General features: G+C 39.9%; 1 protein-coding gene across 11 annotated transcripts in view; it reads left to right on the top strand.

Moving 5' to 3' along the window:
* The first annotated feature begins 30 nt into the window (after positions 1-30).
* The window catches only part of ABCC9 (ATP binding cassette subfamily C member 9), a 157,526-nt gene continuing 132,323 nt past the window's right edge, over positions 31-25,233 (top strand). For 2 of the 11 annotated variants that reach the window (XM_045072912.1, XM_045072903.1), the window contains exons 1-4: positions 31-420; positions 1,533-1,647; positions 5,794-5,955; positions 9,126-9,267. In XM_045072912.1, coding sequence (XP_044928847.1) covers positions 5,814-5,955; positions 9,126-9,267 — 284 coding nt within the window. In that variant the 5' untranslated portion in view covers positions 31-420; positions 1,533-1,647; positions 5,794-5,813. Of the gene's footprint in view, positions 421-542; positions 1,216-1,532; positions 1,648-3,159; positions 3,228-4,406; positions 4,461-5,793; positions 5,956-9,125; positions 9,268-25,233 lie in introns of those variants that run through there. The other 9 variants (XM_045072904.1, XM_045072907.1, XM_045072902.1 and 6 more) reach the window with 9 other exon arrangements.

Below are 25,233 nucleotides of genomic sequence, written 5' to 3'. Positions count from 1 at the left end.
GACCTCTGGCCGCGGAGAGTTCAAGCTTCAGCCGCGGGCGGAGGCCCGGCCCTCACGCGGGAACGCGGCGACCTCGCCGGGAGGGAGGAGCCCGCGGGAACTCCCCGAGGCTCGCAGGGCGGGGGTCGGCCTCGGCCCACCGGGTCGCAGAGGCCGGAAGGCCGCCGGGTGCGGGGTGCAGTCCCGGGACCAGCGCCTAGTCCCCGCGCTCCTGGAGCGGTGCCCTTGGCGGTCGCGCACCGAGCCCCGGAGGCACGAGCCCGCCCGCCTCCGGCCCTTTATCAGATCAGGACAATTGCTGAAAACAGGGATTATCTCAGGCTGAGTGAGCAGTGGCCCCTGAGAAAATCTAGGGTTAGTTAAAGAGGGTTGCCCGGGGACAAAACTTACGGCTTGGGTCCCGGGGACAGTTACTGTGGGGTGAGTGTATTTTTTTAAACCCGTTATCTCCTCGACAATTAATTCTCTCTCTGGTCGGGAGCGGGGGACCGGGGGGGGGGGGAGGGGTGGAACTGTTCGTGCAGGGGTGGGAGCCGGAGTCCCACTTTCGGGGAGCTAGTGTAGGGGCCGCCCTTTGGAAGCACGGCGACTGGTCCTGGGGAGGAACCAAGGTTTCCCGGCCGCTGGGTCAAGTATTCGATCCGAGCCGCCGCGCTCCTGCCTTCGCACACGCCCATGCCGCGGGGCAGGGGTCCTCCGCCGGGAACCAGCCCTTCGCTTCCCAGGGCCGCTGTGGGGGGCAGCCGGGGCCTCCCCAGGTCCGCTTCCTTCTGTGGTCGGTACGGGGGCGCACAGAGCACCTGGGGGACAATGTGCAAGTGCAAGGGAGTACCTTGCGTGTTCTGGCGTCCGAAAACCTGACTCCAGAGAATCACTGAATCCTACGTTGCGAGTCTCGGTGTTTAATGAAGTTTAGGGGACGCGTATGACTTGCGTTTGTAAAACCTCTGCATCGCGCACCCCAAGTTTGTCGCCCTGGTACGGAAAGCAGGGCCGAGCGGGGGTGGGGAGGGTCTCCAGTCGCTGGCGCTCGCTTCTGCACGCGGGGCTTCTGCCCAGTTTCCTGCCTCGGAGTTGTGTCCGCCCCAGCTCAGAGCAGTTTGTGCAATTGAGAAACCCGATAGGAGGCAGCAGCTGTCTCCCACCACCCTAAAAATAATCCGCTCCGGCGGCCTGCGTGCTTCGGCTAGGGGAGGAAAACTGCCTGCGGAGTAAGTGAGTCCGTCTCTTTTACATAAATATGATTTAAACATTTTAAGAGTAACTGTGAACTGTAGATCTCGGCGACCCAAAGGCGCCCGCGCCCTCTGCCTTTGGGGTCGCTATTTCTAGGATGAAGGCACCGGGCCCCAGCCGGAGAAGAGAGGGCGTGGGGATCAGGTTTCCACTTTACTTACAAACTGCCGGCTCCTGCTTAAAAACGGCCGGGAATACTGCAAGGACTTATTACTGATTTTTTCCCTCTTAGTGTCCTGTAGTATTCATGAAGTAGTTTTCAGTTTGCTTAAATTTTGTTACTCTTTACTTTTTAGGAGTTCTGCGTCTCGGTTTGAAGTTGACACTTAAGTCAGTGTAGGGAACCCGTGTTTTGAAGGTAGTGCAAGTGCACGAGTAGGGGTTTGAAGCAGCATCAAGCGACCGCCCAAGGTATTTATATTTTGCTTGTTTGTTCAATTTGGGATTAAAATATACATATATATATATATCTCCTGGTGGCGAGTCTGAATTTTCTTTGTTGAGTTTCCTTTAGTGTGCGATAGAACTTCAACGGGTGCATTGAGATGAGGCACTAAATCAGAAGTTAGTGGTCATTTTTACTAGTGATTTTCTTACTTGGATCTGTTATTCATAGGTAGACAGGGAGACAGACGTCTTTTGCTTCCTGTTTTGTGAATCATAAACTGAATGAAAAAATTCAAAGACGTTATTACATTTGTTTCCTAAGTGATTTATTCCTGAAAGTACCCTAGATAATGTTAATGCCCTAAATCCTTTACAATGTCATGTTTCTCTCTCATAACATAACTCAGTAATGAGTTACTTTGTATGTAAGAATGCAAGTTTTTATGTTGCTTTTAGCATGTTTTCTTCAGGAGTTTCCAGTTTAATTAAGTTCTGCGAGGTTGCTACTCCATTAGAACTGACACTTTCTTATGGATGAGCAGGAGAGAGTGCTAGTTTTTACTTTACTTTAGTCATCAACTGAATCCAAATTTTATAACTCCAGAGGGTGTGGACATTCCTAAATGCATTTCAAAGAATAAGAATATTGAGGGTGGGATTCTTGCTATGAAATCATACCTTTGGGCATCAAGGAATATATTTATTCTGTGGTTTCAGCTTGGCAGACCGTCCCTGTAATCAAAGTTTCACTTTTGACATTTGTCTTTAAGATTCATTCAGTCAAGTTCTTCAACCCTGTCTGCTCTCCTAAACACTTGAACATCTTTCAGAGGGTTTATGCTTGCGGGAAGAAAGGTGTCATGTCTTCCTATCATGTCTTCCTATCCCTCTCTCTCCTCCTGGATGCTAGGGCCTCTGTCCATGCACTCCAGAAGGGGCAGGGATCAGGGGCGACACGTGACCAAGGTTAGCCAGCAAGAGCAGCAATTTATGCTGTTCCCAAACTGTCCCTAACTTAATCATGGTTCTGGGAGAGACACCTTGAATGACAATAGGAGATTTAAAAATTAATTAAAATTCCTGATTGAACAAAATGCCCTTGGCAAACAGGATAATTATCAACATATCTACAACTTTACTCCTTCTCTCTTTTTGCCCATGATGAGTTGTAAAATGGGCTGTTAGAATATGCCACATGTGTACTGTAGGTTGGAGAAAGAAGCTAAGAGTCAGAGGGAAAAGGATGGAGGAGGAGACAGAAATAAAGACAGGAGAGAGACAGTGAGAGGGTGAACAGGTTGGGAGCCCTTGGTCATGTGAGGGTAGAGATTATGGTAGAAGAAAGAAATCATTCTAAAGCCTTCAGTTTACTAATCTGAAGTATGTGCCTTAGTGTGATTGTATCATTGTATATTTCCCTATCCCGTAGACCATAACCTGTACATTATACCAAGAACTACTGGGATTAGTGTAGTCTGATTTATGTGGTCTAACACTACAGGTACTCTTTGTATGGGCATTCTTGGATTCCTAGTGCCTAGCACATGGTCAGCATCAATAAGTACTTTTACAGTTAACGAATGGCCTAGAATCCCAGACATCAGGTATGTGGCTAGAATTGTCCTTTGACTTTCTCAGGTTGCTGTAGTTCTCTGATATTTTCTTTCCACCATTATACACATTTATCCAAAGGTTGCTTGATTGGTAGGTTTGAGGATTGATTAGACATACCAGGTAGGCAAAACTTACTATAGCTAATGAAGTTTATGTTTTGCAAATTCAGATCGTACTTTGTATCTGCTTCAATGATAATGATTAAATATCTATCATTTATCTATCTATAAATGTGACCAATTGGAATATTATAGTTTTGGATAAAATTATAAAACTGCCAAAGTAAAAATTATTTTCTGGTTCATTCTAGGAAATGGTTTATATGTGTCTTTCAATAAGAGTGGGCTCAAGTTTCTTCCTGTCATTTCTACTCAATAAAAGAGATAGTCTAAAAGAAAAATAAAAGAAATAGTCATGGAAATTCTATTAATAATTCTATTAATAGCTATTATTTTTCAGTTTCTTTTTTCCTAATTTTTCCATCTTATTGACATACATGACTGTATAAGTTTAAGGTGTACAGCATGGTTTAGATGATTGTAAAATGTTACCACAGTATGTCTAGTTAAGATCCATCACTTCATATAGTTGTGGTACATAATTCGAAACTTCCATTTTACTGCTACTTTAAAACTCTCAAGCTGTTTTTGATTATTTTATGAGGCTTGGAGTCTTAATAGTTGATAAGAATTTGCCAAGTATATACACTCATCTTGACTTTTTAAAAATATACTTTTATTTTGAATGAGAAAAGGTCTCAACTAGAGATCATATCAGTGATGTTCAATAAAAGGGCTTACCGGAAACAGTATGTGAGAGGAATTCCATATAAGGATTTAGGGGCTCCTGGGTGGCTCAGTTGGTTAAGCGACCGCCTTTGGAGAGCCCTGCATGGAGCCCCACATCAGGGTCCCCGCTCAGAGGGAAGCCTGCTTCTCCCCTTCTCCCTCTTCCTCTGCTGCTCTGCCTGCTTGTGCTCTCTCGCTCTCTCTGTTAAATAAATAAATAAAATCTTAAAAACAAAATAATTTACAAACTATAAACACAGGTTTTTAAACTAGTTCTATTCATATAATACTTTAGAAAACTTTTCCTTGAAATTTGGTTTCTCAATAGTTTGCCTACTGTTGCCAATCTTTTCTGTGTAACACTCTCTGTTTTTTCCCTAGGGAAAAATATTGTTCATGACCATTGCTAAGTCATTTCTCAATGAAAGAGAAAAGGTACTAGTTTACTCCAACCTTTAATAATCTAATTCAGAATCCAGTGTGATATAATGTGGAAAAGAGACCAAGTGCAGTGAGGTTAAAATCTTAAACTGCTACTTCTTTTAATGACGAAAGATAAGCTGTTTTTGAAATGGGTTGGAGGCTGCATGATATAGGCAGGGGGAGACACAGTTTAAGTCAGACATATGGCTGTGGATCACCGCTACTCTACTGGTTGGCAGGATACTGAACCTCAGAATGCTCTCCTGTAAAATACAAATACCTAACATTGCATGGCTGTTCTAAAGACTAAAGATAGTGCATATGAAGTACCCAGAATTTGGCAGGCAGGAAGAAAATGGGCATAAAAAAATAATTTTTCAGAAGACTAAACTCTTCAGAATTTCACAGTGGTATTTTGATGGAGCAGAACCTTGCTTTTATACCATCTGTCTCAGCCCAGCAACGAGAGGCGTTCATTTAAAATGTGAGTTGGAGTGTGTCACTCCACTAATGAAACCTCCCCCTGCTCCCGCCCCTGCCCCAGAATTCTGTTTCACTGAGTAGAAGCCAAAGTCCCAACAATAGCTAGCAAAACCTTGGTTTACCTCATCCTCAGCTTCATCTCTAAATCTGTCTACTTCTATTCTAATATAGTATTGATTTCCAATTTAAAAACATTTTGTTTGTTTGTTTCAAGACTTGATTAGGGTATATTTCATGCAAGAATATTCTCTGACTGTAAGACCTGAGTAATTTCGTTAAATTGTCATTTAAGTTATATTTAATGTATCTGAAGCCCAAGATTTTAATAGTCTTCACAGACTGGCTGATGGCTGCGTGCCCGCACATGGGCCCCCTGTGTATTAGTATTCCTTTGTACAGTTAACCAAGAGTGGCGGTAAATTTTGTCCGGCTTAAGTTATTTGCTAATGCATTTTCAATGAGAAAGGACAAGAAAGAATTTAATATTACACTATCTTGTAGAATCAGTCAGTAGTTTGATTTTTTCTTTCTTTTTCTTGATATATCACCATGTTTGTTCCTTGAAATCATTTTCGTCACACACACACTTTGTTAAGGTACCATCATTGGTAGATTAATAATTATATATCTTCCAAATTAAAATATTTTTCTCCGGAGGGGGGGAAAGATCAAAAGGAAGTGATTTATAGACTGTATAAGGCCTTTATAAGAAACTCTCAAAAGACTTTGGCATATAGTTTCCTATTTCCTCAATTGCAAAAATAAAGGGGTTAATTTTATAATTAAACCTCCTCTTTAGGGCTATGCATGTATAAAAGAGAATATAATAATGGAGCCTCTTTCTTTTGTTTCTTCCTTTTAGAGTAAGCGATATAAGAAGACATGAGCCTTTCATTCTGTGGTAACAACATCTCTTCATATAATATCTATGATGGTGTGTTACAAAATCCCTGCTTTGTGGATGCCCTCAACCTGGTCCCTCATGTCTTCCTCCTGTTTATCACTTTTCCAATATTGTTTATTGGTAAGTAATCTGTTCTCCTATATTTCCTCAGCTAATGTTTATTTTGAGCATCTGACTTTTTTTTATTTTTTCATATTTTATTAAAGATTTTTATTTATTTATTTGAGAGAGAGACAGTGAGAGAGAGCATGAGAGGCGGGAAGGTCAGAGGGAGAAGCAGACTCCCCATGGAGCTGGGAGCCTGATGCGGGACTCGATCCCAGGACTCCGGGACCGTGACCTGAGCCGAAGATGGTTGCTTAACCAACTGAGCCACCCAGGCGCCCTCAGCTAATGTTTATTTTAAAAGTCTTCATTATGGGGTGCCTGGGTGGCTCAGTGTGTTAAGCCGCTGCCTTTCGCTCAGGTCATGATCTCAGGGTCCTGGGATTGAGTCCCAAATCGGGCTCTCTGTTCAGCAGGGAGCCTGCTTCCCTTCCTCTCTCTCTCTGCCTGCCTTTCTGCCTACTTGTGCTCTCTCTGTGTCAAATAAAGAAATAAATAAATCTTAAAAAAAAAAGTCTTCATTATGGTTGAAATTTGATATAATATTGACCTAATTTTCCTCAACATGAAAACTGATATGAAAATCAGTGAGAAAAGAACAAGCAGATTTTTTGTGCTTCCCAGTTATTTATGGTCTTGACGTATGATATTTTGTAGGTAAAATAGAAGTCATATGTCTTCTTAGAAATGGACTTCGAGTAGCAACAGCAGTGTTTTAAAAAGAGGGAAAGAGAACTAGGTGGGATAGATGTAAAGCTGTTGTGGAGCACTTGCTTTGTGCTGGTGAAGAGAATGGGAAAATGGGTGAAACACGGTACCTGCCTGCAATAGTCACTGAAACTGTCCAGTGAAACAGATGTATCAAAGTCAAGAGAAAAATGACTATCCCACATTATATGCTCATTTGCAGGGACAGGAACAAATTATCCTGGGCATTAACTTGTTAGAACAACTAATTTTTTGGGCCAGTGGGGATGATTGCATGGAGAGTGACATGTTGAGGGACGTGAGGACAAAGAGCCTGCAAGTTCCAGTAGGAGCGCTAAGGGTGCATTCCAGGTAGAAAGAATACTTATGCAAACTATTTGTAAAGGAGCTAAAGATACAGTTTTCCCTATTATATTACAGTTTACATATACACAAAACCCAATTATTATTTTTTTTAAGATTTTATTTATTTATTTGACAGACAGAGATCACAAGTAGGCAGAGAAGCAGGCAGAGAGAGGAGGAAGCATGCTCCCTGCTGAGCAGAGAGCCCGATGTGGGGCTGGATCCCAGGATCCGAAGGCAGAGGCTTTAGCCCACTAAGCCACCCACACACCCCACAAAATCCAATTATTTTAAACAGTTATGTACGGTTTGTATAATTTCTCCCCCAAACCAAAATAGACCTTTAACTTAAACGTTTTAAAAAATACATTTCACATATAAAAATAACAGAGGGGCACCTGGGTGGCTCAGTCAGTTAAGCATCTCCCTTTGACTCAGGTCATGATCCCAGGGTCTATGGGAAACCTGCTTCCCTCTCTCTCAGTCCCCCTGCTTGTGTTCTTTCTCTCGCTGTGTCTCTCTCTGCTCGAATAAATAAATAAAATCTTCAAAAAAATGACAGTGACTAGTATGATAAATATCTGTTGAGGCTGTCACCACTCAGCTTAAGGAATCTGATGGTAAGAATATAAGTGAATCCTTCTGTTACTCTTTCCTGAGCCTGTTACTCTTTCCACATCCTATGTCCCTATTCCTTTCAAAAGAGGTAACTACTCTCTGAATTTGATCTTGAATCTGCTTATAAAACTAAATTTGCTTATAAAAATAAATGGGAAAACTATCAGACTGCTTTTCTTAAGAAAACTAGCATATTTTAATGGTCTGATTTAAAAGAAACTTAAAAAATAATTTGTATGCTTTTATTTCTTCATTTAACAAATATTGATTGAGAGACTACTATCTGGCATTGTAACAGTGATCAAAATTTTCTGTTATAAGATGTATCATATGCTGAGGCCAATGAAACTCTTGGCACGTAGTTATTTGTGTTAAATATATAGACATTAAATATAACTGTGTCAGAATGACCATGTATAGAGACATGAGTTGTGGTTTATGTAGTTGGTGTTATTTGTAGGACATTAAAAGTGCCCTTTGGTCAAAAGTCGACCATAATTTTTTAATTGCAATTTGACAGTTAATAATCTTTTTTTGACATTCAGCTAACTTCTTGAGAGCAGTTACTGTGATAGTCTTGTTTGCATCAGTAGCATCAAACACAGACTGGCAATAGGGTATTTGAATCAAGTGGAGCTGGAGTGAACATTGTCAAAGGAGAATGGTGAAGGAATATTCAGACTGCTCATGTATTACATTGGCTACTTGAGTTAGTGAGAGATCATAAATAAATCTCAAAGAAGTATCAGGCATAAAGAAAGCTTGCCTGCAAGAGCTTACAGCGTAAATTCTAGTACAACATGTTATATGTAACTAATCCCTCCATAATGAAGTTCATTTGGGAACAACTAAGACATGAATCAATTTTCTTTTCAAAGAATGCTTCAGGAGTCTCATTAGTCGTTACAGAAATTCCTTCCTGCAATATTTCGAGCACAAACCCCGATTCATTCTTGAAGTATGTGAGGCTTTTCTACAAACATTTCTTTGAGAAAATACCACTATCACTGTTGAATAGTGCTGGCTCAGTCATAGGTTATAATTTTTCTCACACGATATGCATACGACTGAGTTGACTCAACTAATGAGTTCTACATTTCATTACCAAATATGGCTTTTTTTCGTTAGTCCCCCTACAGATGGCATGTTTTGAAAGATTTTAGACACCAAATTGCTTTTATTAATATCATCATTAATTTGGTTTCCTCTTAAATGAACCAGGGACCTGTCAGTAAGAGCTCTGATTAACACGAGATAACTATGCTGTCACCCAGAGTTGGCCTTATTCTTGAGCACTGCAGCAAATGTCAATGTGTTAACTTAGACAGTCCTGTAAAGATTCACTGAAATTGAATTATTTTTTCAACATAATGAAAACAGACCAGGATTTGCATTGCTACCCTAGAAAGCACTTCTCCTTCCTTTTTCAGGAATTGCCCATCCCCCAAGTGATAACACAATATGAATTATTTCCATGATTATAATTAATCTTTTCACTTCTATACTTTTTTCAGGGTGGGGAAGTCAAAGCTCAAAAGTACAAATTCACCACAACACCTGGCTTCATTTTCCTGGACATAACCTGAGATGGATTCTTACATTTGCTCTTCTGTTTGTGCATGTTTGTGAAATAGCAGAAGGCATTGTTTCTGATTCGTAAGTGATTCAACATAGCTAATAACTAGATTGCACTATACTAGTGAGTATGTTGATATGGATGGTAGTTAAGAGCATACCAAGTCAGGCTTAACTTTTTAGTTATAATGTATGAGAAAACACAGGTGTCACTCATTTATAGAAGTCCTGCTTATCTAGGATTCAATTTACCCATTATCAACTGAAGTCTGGAGAAATGATCCTCCTTCTGGTGATGGGTCTTCAAAAGGTCAGTAAACTAACACTGCCTCCCAGTGCCTATGCCATTCACCTCACCTCACCTCCTCGTGTAGATATTTTCTCATCTAACATCATCACAAGAGGAAAGGTGAATACAGTACAGTAAATATCTTGAGAGAGAGGGAAAGAGACCACATTCACATAACTTTTATTACAGTATATTATAGTTATTCTAGTTTGTGTTATCAGTTGTTAATCTCCTACAGTGCCTAATCTATATATTAAACTTTATCATAGGTATGCATGTATAAGAAAAACATAATAGGATTCGGTATCATCCGTGATTTCAGGCATCCACTGTGGTCTTGGAACATTAACCCTTGCAGATAAGAGGAGGACTGTTACATTTGATAATCATGTTGTTTTGTCCATATTTTTGTGTTACTACATAATTTCTCTGACAGTAAAAATTCAGGTCTCTGTGACTTGTGCTTATTCACGTGCTATTTCTTTGATTCCTTCATCTATGTAGCTCTTGCAGAAAAATCTCTCCTTTTAAGCACTCTGACATTTATTTATCTATCAATGGAGGTATATATAGAAAGATTGTCTGTATTGACATATAGCTCACGTAGCTATATACTTACATATAACTGCATAACCAGTTCTCAGATGTTTCCATTTGTTTTATAAAGAAGCAAAGATAGATGAGGCAGGCATCAAAGAAGTCTGAGAATTAGTGAGGATATAGCCACAAATTGAGGCAAAACACAAAACCATTTTAAAATCAGGATTTGCCATAAAACCCATACTTTTGAAGGAATTTTGTCATTCTTATGAGAAGAACTTTGCATTAAGCAGTTAGAATATAATGAATTCTACTTATAAACCCGAACATAATGTGGGAAAAATATTTTTTATCACATATTAACACAAAATAGGAAAGAATTTTGATAAGCAATATCAAATAAGAGAATTTTGATTATGAAATTATGTAAAATAGTGCACCATCAATTAAAGAACTGATAGGAAAAGTTCTTTAGAGTTCTTTTTTTTTTTTTATTTTTTTTTATTTTTTATAAACATATATTTTTATCCCCAGGGGTACAGGTCTGTGAATCACCACTTCACAGCACTCACCAAATCACATACCCTCCCCAATGTCCATAATCCCACCCCCTTCTCCCAAAACCCCTCCCCCCGGCAACCCTCAGTTTGTTTTGTGAGATTAAGAGTCACTTATGGTTTGTCTCCCTCCCAATCCCATCTTGTTTCATTTATTCTTCTTCTACCCACTTAAGCCTCCATGTTGCATCACCACTTCCTCATATCAGGGAGATCATATGATAGTTGTCTTTCTCTGCTTGACTTATTTCGCTAAGCATGATACGCTCTAGTTCCATCCATGTTGTTGCAAATGGCAAGATTTCATTTCTTTTGATGGCTGCATAGTATTCCATTGTGTATATATACCACATCTTCTTGATCCATTCATCTGTTGATGGACATCTAGGTTCTTTCCATAGTTTGGCTATTGTGGACATTGCTGCTATAAACATTCGGGTGCATGTGTCCCTTTGGATAACTACATTTGTATCTTTAGGGTAAATACCCAATAGTGCAATTGCTGGGTCATAGGGCAGTTCTATTTTCAACATTTTGAGGAACCTCCATGCTGTTTTCCAGAGTGGCTGCACCAGCTTGCATTCCCACCAACAGTGTAGGAGGGTTCCCCTTTCTCCGCATCCTCGCCAGCATCTGTCATTTCCTGACTTGTTGATTTTAGCCATTCTGACTGGTGTGAGGTGATATCTCATTGTGGTTTTGATTTGTATTTCCCTGATGCCGAGTGATATGGAGCACTTTTTCATGTGTCTGTTCGCCATCTGAATGTCTTCTTTGCAGAAATGTCTGTTCATGTCTTCTGCCCATTTCTTGATTGGATTATTTGTTCTTTGGGTGTTGAGTTTGCTAAGTTCTTTATAGATTCTGGACACTAGTCCTTTATCTGATATGTCGTTTGCAAATATCTTCTCCCATTCTGTCAGTTGTCTTTTGATTTTGTTAACTGTTTCCTTTGCTGTGCAAAAGCTTTTGATCTTGATGAAATCCCAGTAGTTCATTTTTTCCCTTGCTTCCCTTGCCTTTTGCGTTGTTCCTAGGAAGATGTTGCTGCGGCAGAGGTCGAAGAGGTTGCTGCCCGTGTTCTCCTCAAGGATTTTGATGGATTCCTTTCGTACATTGAGGTCCTTCATCCATTTTGAGTCTATTTTTGTGTGTGGTGTAAGGAAATGGTCCAATTTCATTTTTCTGCATGTGGCTGTCCAATTTTCCCAGCACCATTTATTGAAAAGGCTGTCTTTTTTCCATTGGACATTCTTTCCTGCTTTGTCGAAGATTAGTTGACCATAGATTTGAGGGTCTATTTCTGGGCTCTCTATTCTGTTCCATTGATCTATGTGTCTGTTTTTGTGCCAGTACCATGCTGTCTTGATGATGACAGCTTTGTAATAGAGCTTGAAGTCCGGAATTGTGATGCCACCAACGTTGGCTTTCTTTTTCAATATCCCTTTGGCTATTCGAGGTCTTTTCTGGTTCCATATAAATTTTAGAATTATTTTCCATTCCATTCTTTGAAAAAGATGGATGGTACTTTGATAGGAATTGCATTAAATGTGTAGATTGCTTTAGGTAGCATAGACATTTTCACAATATTTATTCTTCCAATCCAGGAGCATGGAACATTTTTCCATTTCTTTGTGTCTTCCTCAATTTCTTTCATGAGTACTTTATAGTTTTCTGAGTATAGATTCTGTGTCTCTTTGGTTAGGTTTATTCCTAGGTATCTTATGGTTTTGGATGCAATTGTAAATGGGATGGACTCCTTAATATCTCTTTCTTCTGTCTTGCTGTTGGTATAGAGAAATGCAACTGATTTCTGTGCATTGATTTTATATCCTGACACTTTACTGAATTCCTGTATAAGTTCTAGCAGTTTTGGAGTGGAGTCTTTTGGGTTTTCCACATATAGTATCATATCATCTGCGAAGAGTGATAATTTGACTTCTTCTTTGCCGATTTGGATGCCTTTAATTTCCTTTTGTTGTCTGATTGCTGAGGCTAGGACCTCTAGTACGATGTTGAATAGCAGTGGTGATAATGGACATCCCTGCCGTGTTCCTGACCTTAGCGGAAAAGCTTTCAGTTTTTCTCCATTGAGAATGATATTTGCGGTGGGTTTTTCATAGATGGCTTTGATGATATTGAGGTATGTGCCCTCTATCCCTACACTTTGAAGAGTTTTGATCAGGAAGGGATGTTGTACTTTGTCAAATGCTTTTTCAGCATCTATTGAGAGTATCATATGGTTCTTGTTCTTTCTTTTATTGATGTGTTGTATCACATTGACTGATTTGCGGATGTTGAACCAACCTTGCAGCCCTGGAATAAATCCCACTTGGTCGTGGTGAATAATCTTTTTAATGTACTGTTGAATCCTATTGGCTAGCATTTTGTTGAGTATTTTCGCATCTGTGTTCATCAAGGATATCGGTCTATAGCTCTCTTTTTTGGTGGGATCCTTGTCTGGTTTTGGGATCAAGGTGATGCTGGCCTCATAAAATGAGTTTGGAAGTTTTCCTTCCATTTCTATTTTTTGGAACAGTTTCAGGAGAATAGGAATTAGTTCTTCTTTAAATGTTTGGTAGAATTCCCCCGGGAAGCCGTCTGGCCCTGGGCTTTTGTTTGTTTGGAGATTTTTAATGACTGTTTCAATCTCCTTACTGGTTATGGGTCTGTTCAGGCTTTCTATTTCTTCCTGGTTCAGTTGTGGTAGTTTATATGTTTCTAGGAATGCATCCATTTCTTCCAGATTGTCAAATTTATTGCCGTAGAGTTGCTCATAGTATGTTCTTATAATAGTTTGTATTTCTTTGGTGTTAGTTGTGATCTCTCCTCTTTCATTCATGATTTTATTTATTTGGGTCCTTTCTCTTTTCTTTTTGATAAGTCGGGCCAGGGGTTTATCAATTTTATTAATTCTTTCAAAGAACCAGCTCCTAGTTTCGTTGATTTGTTCTATTGTTTTTTTGGTTTCTATTTCATTGATTTCTGCTCTGATCTTTATGATTTCTCTTCTCCTGCTGGGCTTAGGGTTTCTTTCTTGTTCTTTCTCCAGCTCCTTTAGGTGTAGGGTTAGGTTGTGTACCTGAGACCTTTCTTGTTTCTTGAGAAAGGCTTGTACCGCTATATATTTTCCTCTCAGGACTGCCTTTGTTGTGTCCCACAGATTTTTGAACCGTTGTATTTTCATTATCATTTGTTTCCATGATTTTTTTCAATTCTTCTTTAATTTCCCGGTTTGACCCATTCATTCTTTAGAAGGATACTGTTTAGTCTCCATGTATTTGGGTTCTTTCCAAACTTCCTTTTGTGGTTGAGTTCTAGCTTTAGAGCATTGTGGTCTGAAAATATGCAGGGAATGATCCCAATCTTTTGATACCGGTTGAGTCCTGATTTAGGACCGAGGATGTGATCTATTCTGGAGAATGTTCCATGTGCACTAGAGAAGAATGTGTATTCTGTTGCTTTGGGATGAAATATTCTGAATATATCTGTGATGTCCATCTGGTCCAGTGTGTCATTTAAGGCCTTTATTTCCTTGCTGATCTTTTGCTTGGATGACCTGTCCATTTCAGTGAGGGGAGTGTTAAAGTCCCCTACTATCATTGTATTATTGTTGATGTGTTTCTTTGATTTTGTTATTAATTGGTTTATATAGTTGGCTGCTCCCACGTTGGGGGCATAGATATTTAAAATTGTTAAATCTTCTTGTTGGACAGACCCTTTGAGTATGATATAGTGTCCTTCCTCATCTCTTATTATAGTCTTAGGCTTAAAATCTAATTGATCTGATATAAGGATTGCCACTCCTGCTTTCTTCTGATGTCCATTAGCATGGTAAATTCTTTTCCACACCCCTCACTTTAAATCTGGAGGTGTCTTCGGGCTTAAAATGTGTTTCTTGGAGGCAACATATAGATGGGTTTTGTTTTTTTTTTATCCATTCTGATACCCTGTGTCTTTTGACAGGGGCATTTAGCCCATTCACATTCAGGGTAACTATTGAGAGATATGAATTTAGTGCCATTGTATTGCCTGTAAGGTGACAGTTACTGTATATGGTCTCTGTTCCTTTCTGATCTACCACTTGTAGGCTCTCTCTTTGCTTAGAGGACCCCTTTCAATATTTCCTGTAGAGCTGGTTTGGTATTTGCAAATTCTTTCAGTTGTTGTTTGTCCTGGAAGCTTTTAATCTCTCCTTCTATTTTCAATGATAGCCTAGCTGGATATAGTATTCTTGGCTGCATGTTTTTCTCGTTTAGTGCTCTGAAAATATCATGCCAGCTCTTTCTGGCCTGCCAGGTCTCTGTGGATAAGTCAGCTGCCAATCTAATATTTTTACCATTGTATGTTACAGACTTCTTTTCCCGGGCTGCTTTCAGGATTTTCTCTTTGTCATTGAGACTTGTAAATTTTACTATTAGGTGACGGGGTGTGGGCCTATTCTTATTGATTTTGAGGGGCATTCTCTGAACCTCCTGAATTTTGATGCTCGTTCCCTTTGCCATATTGGGGAAATTCTCCCCAATAATTCTCTCCAGTATACCTTCTGCTCCCCTCTCACTTTCTTCTTCTTCTGGAATCCCAATTATTCTAATGTTGTTTCGTCTTATGGTGTCACTTATCTCTCGAATTCTCCCCTCGTGGTCCAGTATCTGTTTGTCCCTCTTTTGCTCAGCTTCTTTATTCTCTGTCATTTGGTCTTCTATATCACTAATTCTTTCTTCTGCCTCATTTATCCTAGCAGTTAGAGCCTCCATTTTTGATTGCACCTCATTAATAGCTTTTTTGATTTCACCTTGGTTAGATTTTAGTTCTTTTATTTCTCCAGAAAGGGCTTTTATATCTCTCGAGAGGGTTTCTCTAATATCTTCCATGCCTTTTTCGAGCCCGGCTAGAGCCTTGAGAATTGTCATTCTGAACTCTAGATCTGACATATTACCGATGTCTGTATTGATTAGGTCCCTAGCCTTCGGTACTGCCTCTTGTTCTTTTTTTTGTGTTGAATTTTTACGTCTTGTCATTTTGTCCAGATAAGAGTAAATGAAGGGGCAAGTAAAATACTAAAAGGGTGGCAACAACCCCAGGAAAATATGCTTTAACCAAATTAGAAGAGATACAAAATCGTGAGTGGGGAGAAAGGGGATAAAAAGAGGTTCAAAAAAGAAGAAAGAAAAAAAAAAAACAAAAAGAAAAGAAAAAGAAAAAAAAAGAAAAGAAAAGAATTTTTAAAAAAAGAAAACACCTAAGAAAAATGTAAATATATATATATATATATATTAGATAAACTAGTAAAAAATCGTTAAAAAAGAAAAAGGTAACAGTTAAAAAAAAAATTTTACCCAAAGGCGAGAAAAAAAAAAAAATGAAAAAGAAAAAATTAAATTAACTGCAAGACTAAAAAAAATCACAGGAAAAAAGCCCATGAGTTCCGTGCTTGGCTTTCTCCTCCTCTGGAATTCTGCTGCTCTCCTTGGTATTGAAACCGCACTCCTTGGTAGGTGAACTTGGTCTCGGCTGGATTTCTTGTTGATCTTCTGGGGGAGGGGCCTGTTGTAGTGATTCTCAGGTGTCTTTGCCCCAGGCGGAATTACACCGCCCTTACCCGGGGCCGGGGTGAGTAATCCGCTCGGGTTTGCTTTCAGGAGCTTTTGTTCCCCGAGCGCTTTCCGTAGAGTTCCAGAGGACGGGAATACAAATGGCGGCCTCCTGGTCCGGCCCGGAGGAGCCGAGAGCCCAGGGCCCCACTCCTCAGTGCGCGCTCAGAGAACCGCGCCCAGTTACTCCCGTCTGCCTGACCTCCGGCCGCGCTCCGAGCTCACCGAGCCTGCGACCGGTTCAAGGTAACACGGAGCTGCGAGCTCACTGTCGGCTCTGTCTCTGTAGCCGGCTTTCCCGTTCCAATACCCGCAAGCTCTGCGACACTCAGACACCCCCGATCCTTCTGTGACCCTGCGGGACCTGAGGCCACGCTGACCCCGCGTGGGCTTCGCCCCGGTTTAGCCTCTGGAGCGATGTCCCTCAGCGGAACAGACTTTTAAAAGTCCTGATTTTGTGCGCGGTTGCTCCGCCGCTTGCCGGGAGCCGGCCCCTCCCCCCGGGGTCTATCTTCCCGTCGCTTTGGATTCACTTCTCCGCCGGTCCTACCTTTCAGAAAGTGGTTGTTTTTCTGTTTCCAGAATTGCTGTTCTTCTTCTCTTCGATCTGCCGATGGGTTTGTTCTTTAGAGTTCTTAAAAAGAAAGCTCAAAAATTATTTTTCTTTTATCTAATAAAGACCTCCCCGACATCTGTTTATGTTTTTCTGTTGCAATTAATGAGGAATGAAATTTCTGAGATTTTGTTACAGAGCCAACTATTTTGAAATGTTTTGTGAGAGTTCTTTGCATGGATGTGCACGTCTTAGTTTCTAATAAAAAAAAAAAAATCAAGGACTCTGATGATATTGCGTGCCTTCAAGGATTTAGAGGCTTGATTGTCTGTTATCTTATTAATTACTGTTTAAAACCCTATTGTATTAGCATAGGAAACTCTAGTCTTTTGTTTTCTAATACTTATAACATATAAGCTGCCTCTGTGTGTTTCTTTCTTTTCTTTTTTTTTTTTAATATAATTTTTTATTTTTTATAAACATATATTTTTATCCCCAGGGGTACAGGTCTGTGAATCACCAGGTTTACACACTTCACAGCACTCACCAAAACACATACCCTCCCCAATGTCCATAATACCACCCCCTTCTCCCAAACCCCCTCCCCCCAGCAACCCTCAGTTTGTTTTGTGAGATTAAGAGTCACTTATGGTTTGTCTCCCTCCCAATCCCATCTTCTTTCATTGATTCTTCTCGTACCCACTTAAGCCCCCATGTTGCATCACCACTTCCTCATATCAGGGAGATCATATGATAGTTGTCTTTCTCCGCTTGACTTATTTCACTAAGCATGATACGCTCTAGTTCCATCCATGTTGTCGCAAATGGCAAGATTTCATTTCTTTTGATGGCTGCATAGTATTCCATTGTGTATATATACCACATCTTCTTGATCCATTCATCTGTTGATGGACATCTAGGTTCTTTCCATAGTTTGGCTATTGTGGACATTGCTGCTATAAACATTCGGGTGCACGTGCCCCTTTGGATCACTACGTTTGTATCTTTAGGGTAAATACCTAATAGTGCAATTGCTGGGTCATAGGGCAGTTCTATTTTCAACATTTTGAGGAACCTCCATGCTGTTTTCCAGAGTGGCTGCACCAGCTTGCATTCCCACCAACGGTGTAGGAGGGTTCCCCTTTCTCCGCATCCTCGCCAGCATCTGTCATTTCCTGACTTGTTGATTTTAGCCATTCTGACTGGTGTGAGGTGATATCTCATTGTGGTTTTGATTTGTATTTCCCTGATGCCGAGTGATATGGAGCACTTTTTCATGTGTCTGTTGGCCATCTGGATGTCTTCTTTGCAGAAATGTCTGCTCATGACCTCTGCCCATTTCTTGATTGGATTATTTGTTCTTTGGGTGTTGAGTTTGCTAAGTTCTTTATAGATTCTGGACACTAGTCCTTTATCTGATATGTCGTTTGCAAATATCTTCTCCCATTCTGTCAGTTGTCTTTTGATTTTGTGAACTGTTTCCTTTGCTGTGCAAAAGCTTTTGATCTTGATGAAATCCCAATAGTTCATTTTTGCCCTTGCTTCCCTTGCCTTTGGCGTTGTTCCTAGGAAGATGTTGCTGCAGCTGAGGTCGAAGAGGTTGCTGCCTGTGTTCTCCTCAAGGATTTTGATGGATTCCTTTCACACATTGAGGTCCTTCATCCATTTTGAGTCTATTTTTGTGTGTGGTGTAAGGAAATGGTCCAATTTCATTTTTCTGCATGTGGCTGTCCAATTTTCCCAGCACCATTTATTGAAGAGGCTGTCTTTTTTCCATTGGACATTCTTTCCTGCTTTGTCGAAGATTAGTTGACCATAGAGCTGAGAGTCTATTTCTGGGCTCTCTATTCTGTTCCATTGATCTATGGGTCTGTTTTTGTGCCAGTACCATGCTGTCTTGATGATGACAGCTTTGTAATAGAGCTTGAAGTCCGGGATTGTGATGCCACCAACGTTGGCTTTCTTTTTCAATATCCCTTTAGCTATTCGTGGTCTTTTCTGGTTCCATATAAATTTTAGAATTATTTGTTCCATTTCTTTGAAAAAGATGGATGGTACTTTGATAGGAATTGCATTAAATGAGTAAATTGCTTTAGGTAGCATAGACATTTTCACAATATTTATTCTTCCAATCCAGGAGCATGGAACATTTTTCCATTTCTTTGTGTCTTCCTCAATTCCTTTCATGAGTACTTTATAGTTTTCTGAGTATAGATTCTGTGTCTCTTTGGTTAGGTTTATTCCTAGGTATCTTATGGTTTTGGGTGCAATTGTAAATGGGATTGACTCCTTAATTTCCCTTTCTTCTGTCTTGCTGTTGGTGTAGAGAAATGCAACTGATTTCTGTGCATTGATTTTATATCCTGACACTTTACTGAATTCCTGTATAAGTTCTAGCAGTTTTGGAGGGGAGTCTTTTGGGTTTTCCACATATAGTATCATATCATCTGCGAAGAGTGATAATTTGACTTCTTCTTTGCCGATTTGGATGCCTTTAATTTCCTTTTGTTGTCTGATTGCTGAGGCTAGGACCTCTAGTACTATGTTGAATAGCAGTAGTGATAATGGACATCCCTGCCGTGTTCCTGACCTTAGCGGAAAAGCTTTCAGTTTTTATCCATTGAGAATGATATTTGAGGTGGGTTTTTCATAGATGGCTTTGATGATATTGAGGTCTGTGCCCTCTATCCCTACACTTTGAAGAGTTTTGATCAGGAAGGACTTTGTCAAATGCTTTTTCAGCATCTATTGAGAGTATCATATGGTTCTTGTTCTTACTTTTATTGATGTGTTGTATCACATTGACTGATTTGCGGATGTTGAACCAACCTTGCAGCCCTGGAATAAATCCCACTTGGTCGTGGTGAATAATCTTTTTAATGTACTGTTGAATCCTATTGGCTAGTATTTTGTTGAGTATTTTCGAATCTGTGTTCATCAAGGATATTGGTCTATAGCTCTCTTTTTTGGTGGGATCCTTGTCTGGTTTTGGGATCAAGGTGATGCTGGCCTCATAAAATGAGTTTGGAAGTTTTCCTTCCATTTCTATTTTTTGGAACAGTTTTAGGAGAATAGGAATTAGTTCTTCTTTAAATGTTTGGTAGAATTCCCCCGGGAAGCCGTCTGGCCCTAGGCTTTTGTTTGTTTGGAGATTTTTAATGACTGTTTCAATCTCCTTACTGTTTATGGGTCTGTTCAGGCTTTCTATTTCTTCCTGGTTCAGTTGTGGTAGTTTATATGTTTCTAGGAATGCATCCATTTCTTCCAGATTGTCAAATTTATTGGCGTAGAGTTGCTCATAGTATGTTCTTATAATAGTTTGTATTTCTTTGGTGTTAGTTGTGATCTCTCCTCTTTCATTCATGATTTTATTTATTTGGGTCCTTTCTCTTTTCTTTTTGATAAGTCTGGCCAGGGGTTTATCAATTTTATTAATTCTTTCAAAGAACCAGCTCCTACTTTCGTTGATTTGTTCTATTGTTTTTTTGGTTTCTATTTCATTGATTTCTGCTCTGATCTTTATGATTTCTCTTCTCCTGCTAGGCTTAGGGTTTCTTTCTTGTTATTTCTCCAGCTCCTTTAGGTGTAGGGTTAGATTGTGTACCTGAGACCTTTCTTGTTTCTTGAGAAAGGCTTGTACTGCTATATATTTTCCTCTCAGGACTGCCTTTGTTGTGTCCCACAGATTTTGAACCGTTGTATTTTCATTATCATTTGTTTCCATGATTTTTTTCAATTCTTCTTTAATTTCCCAGTTGACCCATTCATTCTTTAGAAGGATACTGTTTAGTCTCCATGTATTTGGGTTCTTTTCAAACTTCCTTTTGTGGTTGAGTTCTAGCTTTAGAGCATTGTGGTCTGAAAATATGCAGGGAATGATCCCAATCTTTTGATACCGGTTGAGTCCTGATTTAGGACCGAGGATGTGATCTATTCTGGAGAATGTTCCATGTGCACTAGAGAAGAATGTGTATTCTGTTGCTTTGGGATGAAATGTTCTGAATATATCTGTGATGTCCATCTGGTCCAGTGTGTCGTTTAAGGCCTTTATTTCCTTGCTGATCTTTTGCTTGGATGATCTGTCCATTTCAGTGAGGGGAGTGTTAAAGTCCCCTACTATTATTGTATTGTTGTTGATGTGTTTCTTTGATTTTGTTATTAATTGGTTTATATAGTTGGCTGCTCCCACGTTGGGGGCATAGATATTTAAAATTGTTAAATCTTCTTGTTGGACAGACCCTTTGAGTATGATATAGTGTCCTTCCTCATCTCTTATTATAGTCTTTGGCTTACAATCTAATTGATCTGATATAAGGATTGCCACTCCTGCTTTCTTCTGATGTCCATTAGCATGGTAAATTCTTTTCCACCCTCTCACGTTAAATCTGGAGGTGTCTTCGGGCTTAAAATGAGTTTCTTGGAGGCAACATATAGATGGGTTTTGTTTTTTTATCCATTCTGATACCCTGTGTCTTTTGACAGGGGCATTTAGCCCATTAACATTCAGGGTAACTATTGAGAGATATGAATTTAGTGCCATTGTTTTGCCTGTAAGGTGACTGTTACTGTATATGGTCTCTGTTCCTTTCTGATCTACCACTTGTAGGCTCTCTCTTTGCTTAGAGGACCCCTTTCAAGATTTCCTGTAGAGCTGGTTTGGTGTTTGCAAATTCTTTCAGTTGTTGTTTGTCCTGAAAGCTTTTAATCTCTCCTTCTATTTTCAATGATAGCCTAGCTGGATATAGTATTCTGGGCTGCATGTTTTTCTCGTTTAGTGCTCTGAAAATATCATGCCAGCTCTTTTTGGCCTGCCAGGTCTCTGTGGATAAGTCAGCTGCCAATCTAATATTTTTACCATTGTATGTTACAGACTTCTTTTCCCGGGCTGCTTTCAGGAAATTCTCTTTGTCACTGAGACTTGTAAATTTTACTATTAGGTGACGGGGTGTGGGCCTATTCTTATTGATTTTGAGGGGTGTTCTCTGAACCTCCTGAATTTTGATGCTTGTTCCCTTTGCCATATTGAGGAAATTCTCCCCAATAATTCTCTCCAGTATACCTTCTGCTCCCCTCTCTCTTTCTTCTTCTTCTGGAATCCCAATTATTCTAATGTTGTTTTGTCTTATGGTGTCACTTATCTCTCGAATTCTCCCCTCGTGGTCCAGTATCTGTTTGTCCCTCTTTTGCTCAGCTTCTTTATTCTCTGTCATTTGGTCTTCTATATCACTAATTCTTTCTTCTGCCTCATTTATCCTAGCAGTGAGAGCCTCCATTTTTGATTGCACCGCATTAATTGCCTTTTTGATTTCAACTGGGTTAGATTTTAGTTCTTTTACTTCTCCAGAAAGGGCTTTTATATCTCTCGAGAGGGTTTCTCTAATATCTTCCATGCCTTTTTCGAGCCCGGATAGAACCTTGAGAATTGTCATTCTGAACTCTAGATCTGACATATTAACAATGTCTGTATTGATTAGGTCCCTAGCCTTCGGTACTGCCTCTTGTTCTTTTTTTTGTGTTGAATTTTTCCGTCTTGTCATTTTGTCTAGAGAAGAGTATATGAGGGGGCAAGTAAAATACTAAAAGGGTGGCAACAACCCCAGGAAAATATGCTTTAACCAAATTAGAAGAGATCCCAAATCGTGAGGGGGGAGAAAGGGGATAAAAAGATGTTCAAAAAGGAAGAAAGAAAAAAAAGAAAAAAAAAGAAAAGAAAAAGAAAGAAAAAAAAAAGAAAAGAATTTTAAAAAAAAGATAACACCTAAGAAAAATATAAAAAAGAAAGAATATATGTATTAGATAAACTAGTAAAAAATCGTTAAAAAAGAAAAAGGTAACAGTTAAAAAAAATTTTACCCGAAGGCGAGAAAAAAAAACAAAAAATGAAAAAGAAAAAAATTAAATTAACCGCAAGACTAAAAAAAATCACAGGGCAAAAGCCATGAGTTCCGTGATTTGCTTTCTCCTCCTCTAGAATTCTGCTGCTCTCCTTGGTATTGAAACCGCACTCTTTGGTAGGTGAACTTGGTCTAGTTGAATTTCTTGTTGATCTTCTGGGGGAGGGGCCTGTTGTAGTGATTCTCAAGTGTCTTTGCCCCAGGCGGAATTGCACCGCCCTTACCCGGGCCCGGGGTGAGTAATCCGCTTGGGTTTGCTTTCAGGAGCTTTTGTTCCCTAAGCGCTTTCTGTAGAGTTCGGAGGACGGGAATACAAATGGCGGCCTCCTGGTCTCCAGCCCGGAGGAGCCGAGAGCCCAGGGCCGCACTCCTCAGTGCGCCCTCAGAGAACCGCGCCCAGTTACTCCCGTCTGCCTGACCTCCAGCCGCGCTTGGAGCTCACCGAGCCTGCGACCGGTTCAAGGTCACCCCGAGCTGCGAGCTTACTGTCGGCTCTGTCTCTGTAGCCGGCTTTCCCATTCCAATACCCGCAAGCTCTGCGACACTCAGACACCCCCGATCCTTCTGTGATTCTGCGGGACCTGAGGCCACGCTGACCCCGTGTGGGCTTTGCCCCGGGTAGCCTCTGGAGCGATGTCCCTCAGCGGAACAGAGTTTTAAAAGTCCTGATTTTGTGTGCGGTTGCTCCGCCGCTTGCCGGGATCCGGCCCCTCCCCCCGGGGTCTATCTTCCCGTCGCTTTGGATTCACTTCTCCGCCGGTCCTACCTTTCAGAAAGTGGTTGTTTTCTGTTTCCAGAATTGCTGTTCTTCTTCTCTTCAATCTGCCGATGGATTTTCAGGTGTTTGCAATCTTTAGATAAGCTATCTAGCTGATCTCCGGCTAGCTGAAGTAGTCTCGGCCTGCTACTTCTCCGCCATCTTCACTCCTCCCCCCTGTTTCTTTCTTTTTGTAAAAAAAATATTTTATTTATTTATTTGACAGACAGAGATCACAAGTAGGCAGAGAGACAGGCAGAGAGAGGAGGGGAAGCCAGCTCCCTGCTGAGCAGAGAGCTGGAAGCGGGGCTAGATCTGAGGACCCTGAGATCATGACCTGAGCCAAAGGCAGAGACTCTAACCCACTGAGTCACCCAGGCACCCCCTATGTGTATGTATAAATTGGAAGATGGATCTGTCCAACATTTCCTAAAAACTTGACACCATGTAGGCGAGAATGCTTCCTTCTTTCCTGCCTCATGACTGATGTGTAGATTTAGTCGTAGACTTAGAGGCTGGGCTAGTAATGGTGAAGACAGATGCTAACGGCAGAAACTTGTTTTATAGTAGTAATGATATAAAAAGCCCATCCTGAAATCAAGCAGAAATGCACTCTGGATTTCCGTTATCCCATTCCTTAGCTGCAGACTGCTTGCTGATTGCTTCTCGCTATCAAATAATTAATTAATTAATTTACTTATTATTTTAAGTAACATATAATGTATTATTTGGCTCAGGGGTACAGATCTAGGATTCATCAGTCTTATATAATACCCAGTGCTCATTACAACATACTTTCCTCGATGTCCATCCCCTTACTTGGTTTATTCAGGCTTCTCAAAACTCATTTTCCAATGATTCCTGAACTCCAGAATTTGGTTTGCTTTCTTGTTTGCTTTGTCTTAATCTGGAAACTGCTTCTAAAGAATGCCAGTGAATATTAAATACACTTTAACGAACACCTTTTCTTCCTTTTCAGACTTACGGCATTTGGCATTGCTGACTGTTGCTTCCTTCCTTCTTCTTTAACAAAATATTTATGAACTATTCTTTACTTAAAATGTAACGTATGCTCATTATAATTAGTGAAATAATGCAAAGCCTTTCCTAATTGAATATTTGATTTTCTTTTTTAGTAATACAAATATTAAAGCTATTCATTTTTCTTTTGAAAGACCCTTACTTATTTTGCACAGATTTTTGTAAGAAATGTCCTTTTTTATTTCTATATAAATAGTCTGTGGTTCTGCTTTAGGTACTCTCCTAGAACAAGGAATCATTTTCAATTTGCTTTTTAGTCTAATATGATTGATTTATTAGTACAGCATATAATTTGTTAAGCAAATTGAATCATTAACATTTTAGGAATCATTAACATTTCCATTATAGTTAAATATTTGATTATTTTATATGGTTTTCATGATAATTAGAAAATAGTTTTTTTGTTGGAGGCAAAATTTTATGGAGTTTACTGATTAGATTATTCGAGTCTTGTGTGTTGATTATTTTTATACTATTTAATTCATCAAATTCTAAAAATGTGTATTAAAGTCTTCACTTTTACTGTATTTTCATTTAAGCTTTTATTTTTATTAGTTTGTCTTTTTTTAAATTATTTTCTTGTCCTCCATGATGAATGCATTTTGATTTTCTTCTTTACTTTCTGAGTAAAGACTTTCTGCCATAATAGGATCTGTGTGCTTCTACCAGAACCTTGAGGTCTGGGAGTCACACTCTAAAAATAACAGAGCTTAAGGGAAAGAATAGGGTTGGGACACCGCTCAAAACTTGTGTTATGGTGAGGGGGGAAGAAATGAAAACTGAGGGCTGTGGAAAGGGAGGTGGGTAGAGACATGGGGTAAC

Source organism: Mustela putorius, unplaced genomic scaffold (genome assembly GCF_011764305.1).
Source record: "Mustela putorius furo isolate JIRA1106 unplaced genomic scaffold, ASM1176430v1.1 tig00537227_pilon_pilon_pilon, whole genome shotgun sequence".
Lineage (NCBI taxonomy): Eukaryota > Metazoa > Chordata > Mammalia > Carnivora > Mustelidae > Mustela > Mustela putorius.
The sequence above is the reverse complement of the archived record's forward strand: the minus strand, read 5'-3'. Positions and strand labels throughout refer to the sequence as shown.